The following is a 13,548-nucleotide window of genomic DNA, read 5'->3' as shown; positions in this document are numbered from 1 at the left end:
CACTTTAATAAATGCTTGGTGCACACCTGAACACAGCCCGCATCCCACTACGAATCATGTTGTGGTAAGAGACGTCCTTGCTGCGAGTCCAACAACCTCCAGCCTTTCCCCTTTTCATCTCCGCACTAATGCACCCAGACAGCGGGACGTTCACCGCTAGTGACCTTACGACCCGCTCGGTTTCGCGATCTGTCACTTTTATGAATAAATTAGCGATAATCATCTTGCACTTTTTTATGTATGCCTCCTAATCACTGTTATTCATCTAAGGCCGCAGACAGCCGGTGTCTCTATCCAGTCAAGTGGCAGCGGGTGCCGCAGAGGTCAGCCGGGTCTGTTTCGTGTAACAGCTTAAACATACATAAAGGATCTAGCGTGGAGCCGGAGAGATTTACCGATGGACGGCCTCCAGATGTCGGGAGCAGCGCTGAGCAGATAAAAGCAAAGTGCTCCCTCTGTCTCTTGACAGGTTGGATTGAGATGCTGCAAATTCTCAAGAGCCATTAAAGTTTGTGAGTCACAAAGTCAGGGAGGAAAAAACTAGCCGGCTGAGGTGAACAGCTCAAGCGTAAGTGCTACAACTACAGGGTTTTTTTCCCCTCCCACGGTTTTTGTGGTGCACAATTTTGGCAAATGACTGCGTTCTCAGCTGAGTACGTTTTGGCAAGCAGTTTTGACAGGAGTGCTTGACAGCTGTGACTGGAAATTGAAGGTTAAAGTTGATTTGAGTTTGAGTGAAATTAAGTTCTTGACTTCCAAAAGGCATGCACTCAATGTTTCAGTGCAGCAACAATGTGACTTGTCATAATCTTGAGGAATAAGAGAACCAATTGGTTTGTTTCCAAAATGGGGAGTTTTTACCCCATTATATGAATAAAGGAAGTGCACACAAGCTGAAATCATAATCTCATTTAATCATTACAACTTTATATTTAAGTGACACTTTTTCTTATTATTAGGTAACACTTTACAATAAGGTTCATTTGTTAAAGCTAGGGTAGGTAATCCTGTTCAGAAAAAAAAACATTCCAAATTTGTTTAAACTGTCTTTATATACCAATACATAATTAAAATGTAAGTACTCTGAAAAAGAAAGTATAAAAATCGAGTGTCTGTAGACCTCTCACGACTGTTGTAAACACAGGTCATTATTTCCATTCACTCCACCCCCTCCCTTCTGGGCTCCTTCCAAAGCCACGCCCCCAAAACACATGAACGCGCGACGCCAAACGCTCAGGCTCAGCTGCTGAAGACGCATTTATTTACCTGAGACGAGCGGAGAGGAAGGAGCGCAGTGCATGCAGTGACATCATGTCAGAATCACATGTAATAAAATACCTAACTTTATCACTATGAATATAAACAAATATGATGGCTTTTAGTACTCACTATCAAGCTAGCATATCGATACTGGTAAAGTTTAAAATATATTTTGTTTGATTCGGTAACGAGCTATATTTATAAGGCAAAGCTAGGTTGCATTGATACACGTTTTTCCATTACCATCAGTTAAACTGTGATGAAGGTGAATTTCGTGTAAGAGTCATAACATATACGGTGTTTTGCATGTAAGAGTTTCCATGATGAAAACATTGTTGACTCTGATGAGGACTAACGTTACACTCCGGTGACAAGTACCGCATCGTCGGTTCGAGGACAGGTCCACTCCGGGGTCGGGGACGAAGCAGAGGAGGTCGTTCAAGATTGCGGGCAGGGTCCGAGGAAGTAGTTTAGCAAAGTAGCAAAGCTGGCATTGGTACTTTTTGCTGCATTTTCTCAGCCATTGTGCCGCAAACTCCTGCTTACTCGGTGTAGTGAGCTGCTGAATATTTCCGGGAACGGTGACATGTGATGAGTGCACGCAGGGCTGTGCACGCAGTGGTGCTCGGGCACGAGACATGAAGGCATCTGATTGGTTCTTTACATTCGCACCGAATGGCAGTGATTGGTCAGAGTTTTTACTGTCCTGCAGCTGCTACAGAGGTCAGATTTTTTCCATTCCTTTTTCTGAACACATAATGTATTGACTACTATCAGAATGGAAGGACCATTTCACCCAGTATAAAAAAAAATGTTTCTGAACAGGATTACCTACCCTACCTTTAACATTAGTTAATGTATTACCTAACATGAACTAACCATAAGCAATACATTTGTTACTGTATTTGTTAATCTTTGTTAATGTTAGTTAATAAAAATACAGCTGTTCATAGTTTGTTCATGCTAGTTCACAGTGCATTAACTAATGTTAACAAATACAACTTTTGATTTGAATTATTTATAAATAAATGTTGAAATTAAAGTTAACAAAGATTAATAAATGCTGAAGCGCAGTTCATTATTAATTCCTGTTAACTAACGTAGTTAAATAATGTTAACTAATGCACATTATTGTAAAGTGTTACCATTACTTTCAAGTTGACACTTATTACTTTTTAGAAAGTTGATACCTTTATTTGTTTAAAGCTGCCGTCGGCAAATTTTTTTTTATCATATTCAGTGAAATCGACACTGTAATCCGACAGAACAACATAAATAAGGTGGTTTTAGAAAAAAAACGAACTTCTAACTCCACCTGGAGCGTGTTATTTGTTTTGCAAAAATCCACCGCTCCCGTCTCATCGGGTCCAATCAGCGCAGGGCTGTGTGAGATCTGACTGTCAATCACAGCTCGTGCACACGCCACAGATCCCCCCTCCCTCGCGCACGTTACAATATCACATGCACACGACATGCCTGAAGTTCGCCTGAAGATTGTACGAAGCGCGATGGCGGAGAGAAAATCTACTAACAAGCTTCCAATTCCTCGGTTATTGCTATCTATGGGTAGATTAGCCAGGGCAGCCTACCTCCGAGTCCATGGTGTTAATCGATGCTGAAGAGACGGACGCATTCACAGAAAATCTGGCTCACACGCACTGACGAGCACGACCTCTATGGAAGGGTGCTCGCTGGTAGTGGGGGAGGGGCATGAGAGTTGTAAACATTCAAAATTTTGGCTAAGTCGACCCAATCTGCCAGACTTGGCGACTGCAGCTTTAAATGTTTTTATTTTTTTTATATATTTTTGCCAACCTTTTTAAGGGCCCCCTTGTGGCCCATTGGGGGTCCCAGGACCGGTTTAAAATCCCCTATGTGATGAACTCTTTGTCATCTCTTAAACCCAGCATGTCAGCTTTTTCCAGTATAAGTCCCTCGCTGGAGATGGCAGGCCGGAAGTGATCTTCTCTTTTACATGCGGGATCACATTACCGCAGTCTGGAGGTACATGTCATCGCTAATGCACTTCAGATGGACGGCATACTCGTCTGAGCCCCCCAAAATCCCCTCACAATCACACTCACCACCCACTGGGGACCCTCACTCTCCTTCTTGAAGAGAAAGAGAAAAAATATGGCTCAAAAGAAGTGTGTTACAGCACTGGTGCAAAGGCTACTTGAGAAGAGACAGCGGAGCGGGACTTGGCTCTTTGTCTTGGCTGATGTCATTTTCTTTTGGCAGGCCAGTGCACCTCCACATCTGCATGTATTTCCTTATTTATTTTTGTCACGTGGGTGCTGCTCTACTTGAGCGGAGGGTAGTGATGAAGCACTGAGCTGAGCCAGCCCGATCTCAAGTGACAAAGCGCCTGACTGCAGAGTAGATAATGAATTGTGGAAGAGAAGTAGAAAGAGCAAGGCATATTGGGTCAGTTACAACATTTGGAGACCAGATGCGCCTCAGTGTTGTCTCTTTGTGGCTCAATGAAGGGGTAGTGAGGATGCTCACCAGTGTGTGTGATGTTTTTATTTATTGATTTAATTGTCTGTTCATATTACCATGCAGTTGTGCTATGCAGTTTTAAACCTGAGCAGAGCCCATACAGTGGCCCCAAAAACTATTTTACACTTTAAAGGGATAGTTCACCCAAAAAGTTCTGTTATCAATTACTCACCCTTGTGTTGTTTCAAACCTTTATTTGTGTCTTTTTACCGTGGAACACAAAAAGAAGATATTTTAAAAAATTCTTAGTTTCTTTTTGTCCATACATTTAAAGTTGATATTGTTTTGAACCCCACTGACTTTAAAAAAAAAAAATATATATGATTGTGATTTTAATGGTAAAAGAGTAACCTGTTAATTGGTTAACAGTAAGTTTCCATATGGTGATTAACTAATGTAATTTTTTTAATTTTTTAGAAGTGAATAAGAATGAGTCATTGTATAATGCCAGAATTCCAGAAATATCTGTGTGACACTTCACATTGGATGTATTTTAATTGAAATAAAGTTTATTCTAAGTTGTTTTTAATCATTTAGATATATTAGGGTTTTATGATACTTCTAATATTGTTGAATTAATGTTTATTGCACTACTTTAGTGTTATCGTGATGGTGTTTAGTATTTGTGTGAATGACACTGTGCACCTTTTATATATTAGTATTTGCATTCTCAGCTTGTAGAAAAGCTGCTTATGATGAGCTTTGATTCATCATGTGAATTACTCACTACCACATGTTTTTGGTGGTAGTCAGTGAATTAAAAAGGTACAAGATATTAGTATATGGTATATTTACATTATATCAGTTAATGAAATAAGTTATATATATATATATATATATATATATATATATATATATGTGTGTGTGTGTGTGTGTGCGTATTTTTTTTACATTTTTTTATTTTATTATTATTATTTTTTTACAGTGTATGAACAAAACAATCAAAATATCACTTTAAAATATCTTTTGTGTGTGTGTGTTCCACAGATTTTCTGGGCAAACGATCCCTTAAAACCACATTATAAAATCTGTGCATTATATAACAAAATATAAATGCAAGTGGCATTTTTAATGTGATTCATGAAAAACATTTAACAAAAAGAAGATTGTTATGCTTCAAATAATAATCTACTCACTATCACTCAAAAGTCTAATGTCAGTAGGATGTGGTTTCTTTGCATTTTTTTTTTTTTTTTCATGGTCATTACTGAATAAAAGTGACGGTAAAGACATTTACAAAAGTTTAAAGTGAATTTGGTTTTGCTCATCAAGCATTCCCCATCATCGCTGGCTAAGTTTTATTCATACAGCACCTTTTAAAAGTGTTTACAAAAGATCTTTACAGAAAACATTGGGGAATATAACAGAATTAAATAAAAAAAAAAACTCAAGAACCATAGAATGTATGTATTAAAAATGTCCTCGTTCTGAGGGAACCGTTCACATCCATTGCCAGTGGCTCTTCTCTCACCCTGATCCCCTCACCGCAGGACGGGGGAATATTTTTGAGGCCAACTTTTTGCAAATGCCCTCTTTCCTTTTGAACTCCTGCCCAGCTCATGCTCTTCCCCCTCAACCCGTACCTTTGAGAGCAAACAAGAGAACGGAGGAGAATTTCCCATAGTGAGAAGCACAACTGCCTTTTAATCATCTCCAGACCCGTGCTGTGTGTGTGAGAGACAGCGGAGGAAGGAGAGCCCGGGAAACGAGGAGAGGGAGGGCGTGAGACGTTCCCCAAGGCCTCCAAAGCGCTGGAGGCAAGGCGAGAGGGCCGGTCTCGAGACGGAGGTCTTCGGTGATCTGTCACTGGGTGCTCACAGAGAGGAAATGGCTGTGTTTAAGGGGCAAGAGGATTCAGTTTCATTCAGCAATTACATCTCTCCTGTGTTTACGGATCTGTGCGCAGAGGAAGAAAAGATGCTTGCACACGCACAGGGCCAAGTTCCAGGCTTTTTATGGCTTTGGCTCTCGATCGCGGATATGTGACCTCAAATAGATCTTTGCTTTCTCAAATACGTAGCAATCCAATTTGCTGCGATCACTATCGTTAATGTTTCACTTAGGCTTAACGTGAGACTTTAGGGGAAAGATTTCTCTGCAGATGCTTTTGCCACTGGTTTTATTTTTATTTATTGTTTTACAGATCTTATACAATCCATTTTTACCTGGACTTATTTAGGTGTAATCATTAATTAACCCTTCAGTTGTCATGCACGTGTGTGTGTGTGTGTATATATATTAGGATTTTTTTTCAATGATCCTTTATTTTCATTGCATAAAATACAACATAATTAGTTATATACACATACATACATACATATATATTTATTTATATTTTTATATATATGTATGTATGTATGTATGTACGCATGTATGTATGTGTATATAACTAATTACGTTGTATTTTATGCAGTGAAAATAAAGGATAATTGAAAAAAAATCCTAATGTGTGTATATATATATATATATATATATATATATATATATATATATATATATATACAAACACATATATTCATAATATGAAGAGTTCATATGCAAAAGCCTCTAAACGCTATCTGAAATTTTCTTCTAGAATGATCATTTTTATCAAGCTCGTATATTTGAATTCAATAATTTCACTTAAATGGCAATGAAGATTACCTATTCATTGTCATTTAAGTGAAATTACTGAACTTAAATATACGAGCTTGATAAAAATGATCATTCTAGAAGAAAATTTCAGATGGCACTGAAATGCTTTTGCATCTGAACTCTTCATATATATATATATATATATATATATATATATATATATATATATATATATATGATTGTATGTGTATATGACTAATATCGTTGTATTTTATGCAATGATAATAAAGGATAATTGAAAAAAAATCCTAATATATATATATTTAATCTAATGGTTACTATTTTTATGATGGATTGATTTTAAGATCAAAGGTCGAGGTCTAGGACAGCATATGGTAATATATAAAATAGTAATTATAACTGCACTTTTTCCCCTCTTGCACAAGCTGTATTTAAGCATACTGATAGACAAAAGAACACAATCCACATACGAATGACAAATGTTGTTTCTTTCAGGAGTGGCAGAACTCGATACAGAAGAACGCTGGCCTGGCTTTCATTGAGCTTATCAACGAGGGAAGGTAAAGTCTCACGTCTGCTCCTGAAACACCATTACTAGCTCACAGATCACTGTAGCTTATGTCACTTCAAACTGGTTATGTGGTGCTGGTCTGTTCGGTTGACGGGTTACCATGGCATCGCTGATAACAAGGAATGGGACCAGATTAGCCCCTAAGCCTCCCGTCCCAGTAGTGTGGCCACAGTTTGTGTGAGTTAGTGGTTGAACAGAGTGTAAAATACGCTGAGATAAGCATGTTGAGAGTGGGTGGTTGAATAAACCTTCTGACATACCTCTTGTCTAGAATGTGTACATCATGTTAACAGTCTCGTTTTCAGTCTTTCTGTTTTTTTTATAATCCAGAATGCTGCTTTTCTTAAGTCTACTTTTCTATCTCACTGAAAGATTGTGTATGTGTGTGTGTCCATGTGTTTGTCAGGTTTAGGCTTTCGTTCTTGTCGAGCTGATCCAGGGTGGATCAGCCTGCACACCCATCTGCTGACCCATCTGTACACACACACACACTCTCACACATTCAGACAATCAGGCTGAGTCAGCAGAGACAGTCGCTGTCCAGGGTGCTGGCACATCAGTCATTCACCCTCTCTACCTGTCTGTCTATCTGTCTCTCGGTCTGTCTGTGTCACTGGCCCTCATTCCAAATCCTACCTCAGTGGATGTAGTGCAACAGTAATCGTCATATAAAAAATAAGGAATTCAATTAACTGACTTAAATATGTCTTTTGGCAAGTCCTCAGACTAAGTAAGCACAAGAGACTTAAAAAAACCCACTTAATGACCTTTAAACTGTAGTGTGTAAAGTATTTTTAATTGTTGAAATATGTTTACAAAAATAAAACAAATAAAAATGTATACAAAATCCAATAATTCTGATAATTTTTTTAAAACATAAATCACTTAACCTAAGAGCTGATGTTAGGTCTGTCTTTAAAGGATTGTATAAAAGAAAAAAAGAAAAAATCTCTGGACAGAATGAAGGTGTTTTTGTCTTCCAGAAACCTTCAGTTACACTCTATATATGCAACGGATAGTTTATTTGAACTATTTAATGAGACTAATGTTGTGTTTGGCCTCTTGGCACGTCTGCTTATGTTCTAATAATAAACTGTATTACAAGTTTTAAAGTACTGTGTAAAACTAAGTATGTGGAGTTAGTTCTGAATTAAATGCAGGAACTTTCAGCCTTGCAGTGTTTATGCAGCAGTCTATTCCAGTTTATTTGTGATGCATTCATTTTGATAGGGCATCTGTGATTTATGAACCACACCATGTCACAGTTTGGGATGTATGTGGCCCCTGTGCCACTGATTTGGAGCCCCTGTTCTGTTTCGCGCGCACCATCATATAAGTCACCAAGCTCACAACAGTTTCTGCCTTTTGAAACACTAGAAATACTAAATGTGTTGCTGTGGATTTTTTAACACACTCACGCATAACTTCTTATCCAGTACTGAAGAAGCAAAGTCATGCCCTAGATTCAATTTTGTACTGTTATTATGCTGGGAATAAGGTTGTTTACTATTTTTTTCATTCCTTTGCACTCCAAATGTTATTTATTGCTTGTCAACACTTAAAGAAGTATGGACATTTGAATGCCGTACCAGATTGAAGCCCCTCTGCGGGACGGGGAGGATAAATTATGCTCAGTATTATGTTCCACAGAAACACCAAGGTTCTTAAATTAAAACAAAGCTGACATAACGATGTGTAAAATGACAATTAACACAAAGTAACCTATAGATCCCATAAAAGATGAATGATTGCAATTTCTATATGGGTGTAAAATTTGCAGGATTGATTGTGTGATGTGCAATATGTGTACTTTATGCGTGTTTGGGGACTGACTGAATGTCATTATTTAAATTCCCATTCCTCTTTTTTCTTCATTCTAGACTCCTTTGTCATGCCATGAAGGATCATATCGTCCGAGTGGCCAATGAAGCAGAGTTTATCCTCAACAGACAGCGAGCCGAGGACGTCCACAAGCATGCAGAGTTTGAGGTAGAGAATCATTTTAAACCAAAAGCACATGAATACACATTTTATAGATCCCCTACAGGATTGAGATATTTTATGGTGTAATATGACTCAGTATATTAACTACCAGCCTGAATTAAGTAGCTAGATCTTCTAACACAAACCAGATTATAATCAATCCCAGAACAGAGCTCTAATCCCATACTGAATCCATATGAAACATGAATAAAATCACAATAAAATCTGTTTTCGAGAATCAGATACAGCACGAGAGAGGAAATCTCTAGTAAAGCTATCAGTGGGGGTGGCCCATAATCCTTTGCTCATGCCTTCTAAAGGGGATTAATCCACATATATTAGCTCAGTAGAGAGAAATTTAATAACCCTTCCCTAAATTACATGTAAGCACCCTCTGAAAAGTAAGGAACAATTCTTTAGAGATTGAATTCATGTCTCATTTTAAACTATTATGTTTTTCTATAAAGAGACAGAAAAGAGTCTTTACATTAGTACTTCTGTCTGTTAAAGGGGCCATATTCAAGAATTTGAAAAGTCTTTGAAAGTCTGTAGAATGATTTTTATGTGAAGGACTTTTTGCCGGAAAATTCAAATGGATGTGACATTTACACACACTCCTGAGAGCCTCTCTTCCGTTCTATGACACATGAAACAAATGCTTATGCAATATTCAGGATGATGCCGAAAGAGCCATTCTTTACTGTAATGTCAATGCGAGACTATTCAAACTCACATTGACCTCTCAGTTGAAATAGCAAAGCGTTTGAGGACAGGATGAATTGTGAATATAGTCATGACTGAAGTGGATTTGTATTAATATTATTTTATTTTATACCAATTACAACTGACTGTTTAAAGCCTACTGTATTTATTATGTAAAAAACATGGCTTTACAAAACAATAATATCAATGTTGTATACCAATTACAACAGAAATGTAATAACTGTTCCCTAAATTATTCATTAGTGCCCTCTGAAAAGTAAGGCACAGTGTTTAGAGAAAAATAGAATAGAATAGATTTATAAATGTGTTCATGAAAATATAGTGTACTTTTACCAAAGAGAAAATGGTGTCCATTAATAGCATGCTTTAGCATTGTGTACATCATAACTTAAATGTAATATATTAAATGTGAAGATTAATGTTACTTTAACTACTTAGAATATCATATCAGCCTATCTGTACTATTCTGACAGTGATGTAGTGGGTGCTGTAAATGTAAATCAAGGTTTAGCAACACTTACTGTTGAAACATGTATCTATGATATGAAACTCTGAAGGCACGTGCATGACATCAGTATGAGGGATACACACACTCTTTCTCAGAAACACACTAGTGCATGCAGTGATGGAGTGATGAGTTTCTTATCTGGATCGCACAGCCTGTCTGAGACGGTTGTTTTATATACTGCTCTTGAGGATCCTTGACCTGCTAGATAAAACGCAGCAGGCGCTAGATATGCGATGTCACCAGCTAACGGAAGATGTTGTCTTGCCTCAAGATGTCGTCTTGCCTCTTCTTGGTCTTCCTCTTCTTTATTACCTCCGTCTGCAGATTGAAGATTTTGTAAGCAGATTAGATATTTTTACAATTAAGCTAGTGTCACTTTCAACCCTCATATCCTCCCTTGAAGTGATAAATAACGTTTGATATTTGTCAGCGCGGCGCACAGTAAGGCGAGATGACACCGGGAGATTGAGTTATCGGCCGTTTGAAGAATATGTCGAGGTATAGCATCTGACAGAATTCAAATATAAGGAAGGAAATTCAATTACTTCGTCTCGCCCCTCCTCCCGGTTCCCCTGCACCCCACCAGCTTGTGTTAGCAAATTAGATTTTGAATATTAGCAAGAGATCCCCCCCTGGGGTCCACGTGGGAAGACAATCTTATTGTAGCGGAGAAGATAAAGTCTGCTGGCTGCTTCATGTCACCCTTAGTCTAAGAGGCCTTTTAGTCTCAGTGCTTTTTATAGTACCTATTTTAAGATTATGTCTGTGTACAAAGTAAACTTTAAAGGGGGGGAGTGCTACAATATATGTTAAAATGCTAAAGTAATGGAAGACATTCTTGGTTCTTAAAGGGACAGTTCACCCAAAAATTTAAATTAGTCATTACAAACCTTTCTTTCTTCTGCAGAACACTGTTATTGTCCTTATAATGAAAGTCAGTAAGGGTCCTAAAGCAACACTGGACCTCATTGACTTTTGTTGTATGGACAAAAATAACACTGGTACTTTCTTTATATTGGGCCCTATTTTGACCAACTAAGCACATGGTCGAAAGCGCACAGCACAGTTAGGGCGTGTCCGATTCCACTTTTGCTATTTTAATGACGGGAAAAATGGTCGGCGCGCCCGCGCATGGTCTAAAAGGGTTGTCCCTATTCTCTTAATGAGTAATGGGTGTGTTTTGGGCATAAAGTGCATAAATTGCTATTAACATGGCGGAATTTGCAAGCGGAAAGACATAACGCGTCTCCAGAGTGCAAACTGATCTGCTTGTGCGCGAGGTTAAAGGGGACATATCATGCTAAATCCACTTTTTTAGCCCTTAAATGCATTTTGTTATATATTTGGAGTGTTTATAAGTACATAAAAGTTGAAATTATTCTCTTCAGGTGCTTCGTTGATATCTTTATATTCTGTTTTGGCCTTATTTTTCAACCTGTTCAGATTTTTCTGTTATCTATGACGTTTTGTGAACTATTACATCACAGTATCTGCAGCGGAACTGCCAAATAAGGACATTGACTTCCAGCCCAACACTTCGAGCAATCCGCCATTTTTATTTCTCGCTGCAATTTTGTAGTCCAAGCTAAAAGATGCAGAAGTTACGAGAGGGTAAGTTAAAATGTTCGGTTGTTGGATGTAGTAACCCACACGCTTCATTACACCGTCTAATGTAGATGAACTGCCGCGCTTGTGACAGGGCCATAGACTGTGGACAGAGGGCGCATGTTTAACTGAAAGAACGAGCAGAGAGAGAGAGACCCGGTCGCGCGCGCACACTCTCTCTCTCTTCGGAGCCAGGCGAAAGTGTAAACAAGACACCGTCTCCAAACTAGCCGCTGTCTTGCTCTCTCTCCCTCGCACATATTAATCAAAATAAATCGACACGGTGGTAAAAGGTCGTAAGACCAAAGTTTCATGTGTAAATACAGTAACACACCATTGCGATACATCCATATGAAGACGTTCTTCTGCAGGTTCGTCGTCTTCATTTTCATCTCGCTCCGGCTCCGACTCTTGCTCGAACATGTAAGGCTGGCTGGACAAGTCTTCCGTTGTTGACATTTTGTTAATAACGTGTGAATAAAAAGTTTCTGTGCCGCTATAATCGTATCTCTGCTATCAAACTACAAAAATGGCCGAACGGGGTGGAGTTGAACCTCTGTAAACTGGAGAGGGGGCGGGGTATGACGTGTCTCAATTGTATTTAAAGAGACCGCACCAAAACGAGTTGCTCTCAGACGCACATCAGAAAAGGGGTAGAAAAGGGGCCTGTGGAGCTATAATAATGAGGAATTCAGACCCAAGCATTGCAGTTCCGCTTTATATAGACTACAAATGTATGATTTATATGTTAAAAGGAACGATTTAAAAGCATGATATGTCTCCTTTAAAGCACGCAAGCAGACCATCTACGGGACAAGCCGGATCCACCATATCTTTATGTACACAATATTCATTTTTTACATTGTAATCCTAGCCTGGCTAACGTCAGACCTCTTCTCACTGAGACGTGGTCTAGGAACCACATGTTAATTTTCTCGTATTTGAGGCGTGTTTTACGAATGCCCAGAGCCGTTTATTGGGCGCTACGAATGTCTATCAAATGCGCCTGTACGTAGCTCATAGCCAATCGTTTCAATTTACCAGATGACGTATGTAGAGCGACAGAAATTCGACGAGGAAGAAGATGAAATAAACTTGCGTTCTAAACTACTTAGAACACTATCTAAGGCTGCATCGAAAGGTAACTTCGCGTCTGATTCCATATTGGATCCATAGATATAAACAAACTGCTTCGGTGTGTCGCATAGACGTCGTCATCGTCTTGCTGCTCCCTCCCCGTTCTGTGATTGGTTCCCTTTTTGAGGGGAAAATCTGGTCCATGGTGTCCAGGCTGCCTAGCAGCGTGAATAAAATCGCGCTGCGCTCAAGGCAGCATGGGGAAACCCAAGCTATTGTAATCCTTTTATTTTTAATATTTGGCTAGTTTGTGTGCTGCTGCACGCCCCTGTGTGTGTAATAAGAAGAGTGTACGTGCATTGTGGACCCACCTATAGGTGCATATTACTAACGTACTCTTTAAATAACAAAAATAAATAAATACTGCGCCATCGACTTAAGACTTCAATTGCCCCAAAATAGCAACGCGACCATCAATGTGCCTGAACACACCTTGTTTTCAGACCAGCACGCCCATGGGCGCGCAAATGCATTTGCTATTTAAACAACGTGGCGCAGGATGTGAAAATGATAACTGCGTCAGGCTGAAACTAGCAAAAAACACTTGCGCTGCATTGCGCCGCATGTATGATAGGGCCCAATAACTTCTTTTGTGTCCTGCAGAACAAAGAAAGTCATACAGGTTTGGAATGTAGTGGAGGGTGAGTAAATGATGACAGGATTT

The 13,548-nt window shown here is 38.9% G+C and overlaps 1 protein-coding gene and 1 long non-coding RNA gene across 6 annotated transcripts in view; one reads left to right on the top strand and one right to left on the bottom strand.

Annotated features, from left to right (window-relative positions):
- The window catches only part of nbeab (neurobeachin b), a 270,853-nt gene that overhangs the window by 149,011 nt on the left and 108,294 nt on the right, over nucleotides 1–13,548 (top strand). For all 5 annotated transcript variants that reach the window (XM_079885173.1, XM_079885172.1, XM_079885176.1 and 2 more), the window contains exons 34-35: nucleotides 6,853–6,917; nucleotides 8,809–8,917. In XM_079885173.1, the coding sequence (XP_079741299.1) occupies nucleotides 6,853–6,917; nucleotides 8,809–8,917 (174 nt within the window). The remainder of the gene's footprint in view (nucleotides 1–6,852; nucleotides 6,918–8,808; nucleotides 8,918–13,548) is intronic.
- The window catches only part of LOC307166689, a 428,201-nt gene continuing 415,711 nt past the window's right edge, over nucleotides 1,059–13,548 (bottom strand). Inside the window, exon 3 of the long non-coding RNA XR_013822678.1 lies at nucleotides 1,059–2,100. This is a non-coding gene — a long non-coding RNA (uncharacterized lncRNA). The remainder of the gene's footprint in view (nucleotides 2,101–13,548) is intronic.

The sequence above is a fragment of the Squalius cephalus genome, assembly GCF_949319135.1.
Source record: "Squalius cephalus genome assembly, chromosome: 11".
Taxonomy (NCBI): domain Eukaryota; kingdom Metazoa; phylum Chordata; class Actinopteri; order Cypriniformes; family Leuciscidae; genus Squalius; species Squalius cephalus.
This window is presented reverse-complemented; position numbering and strand designations above follow the sequence as displayed.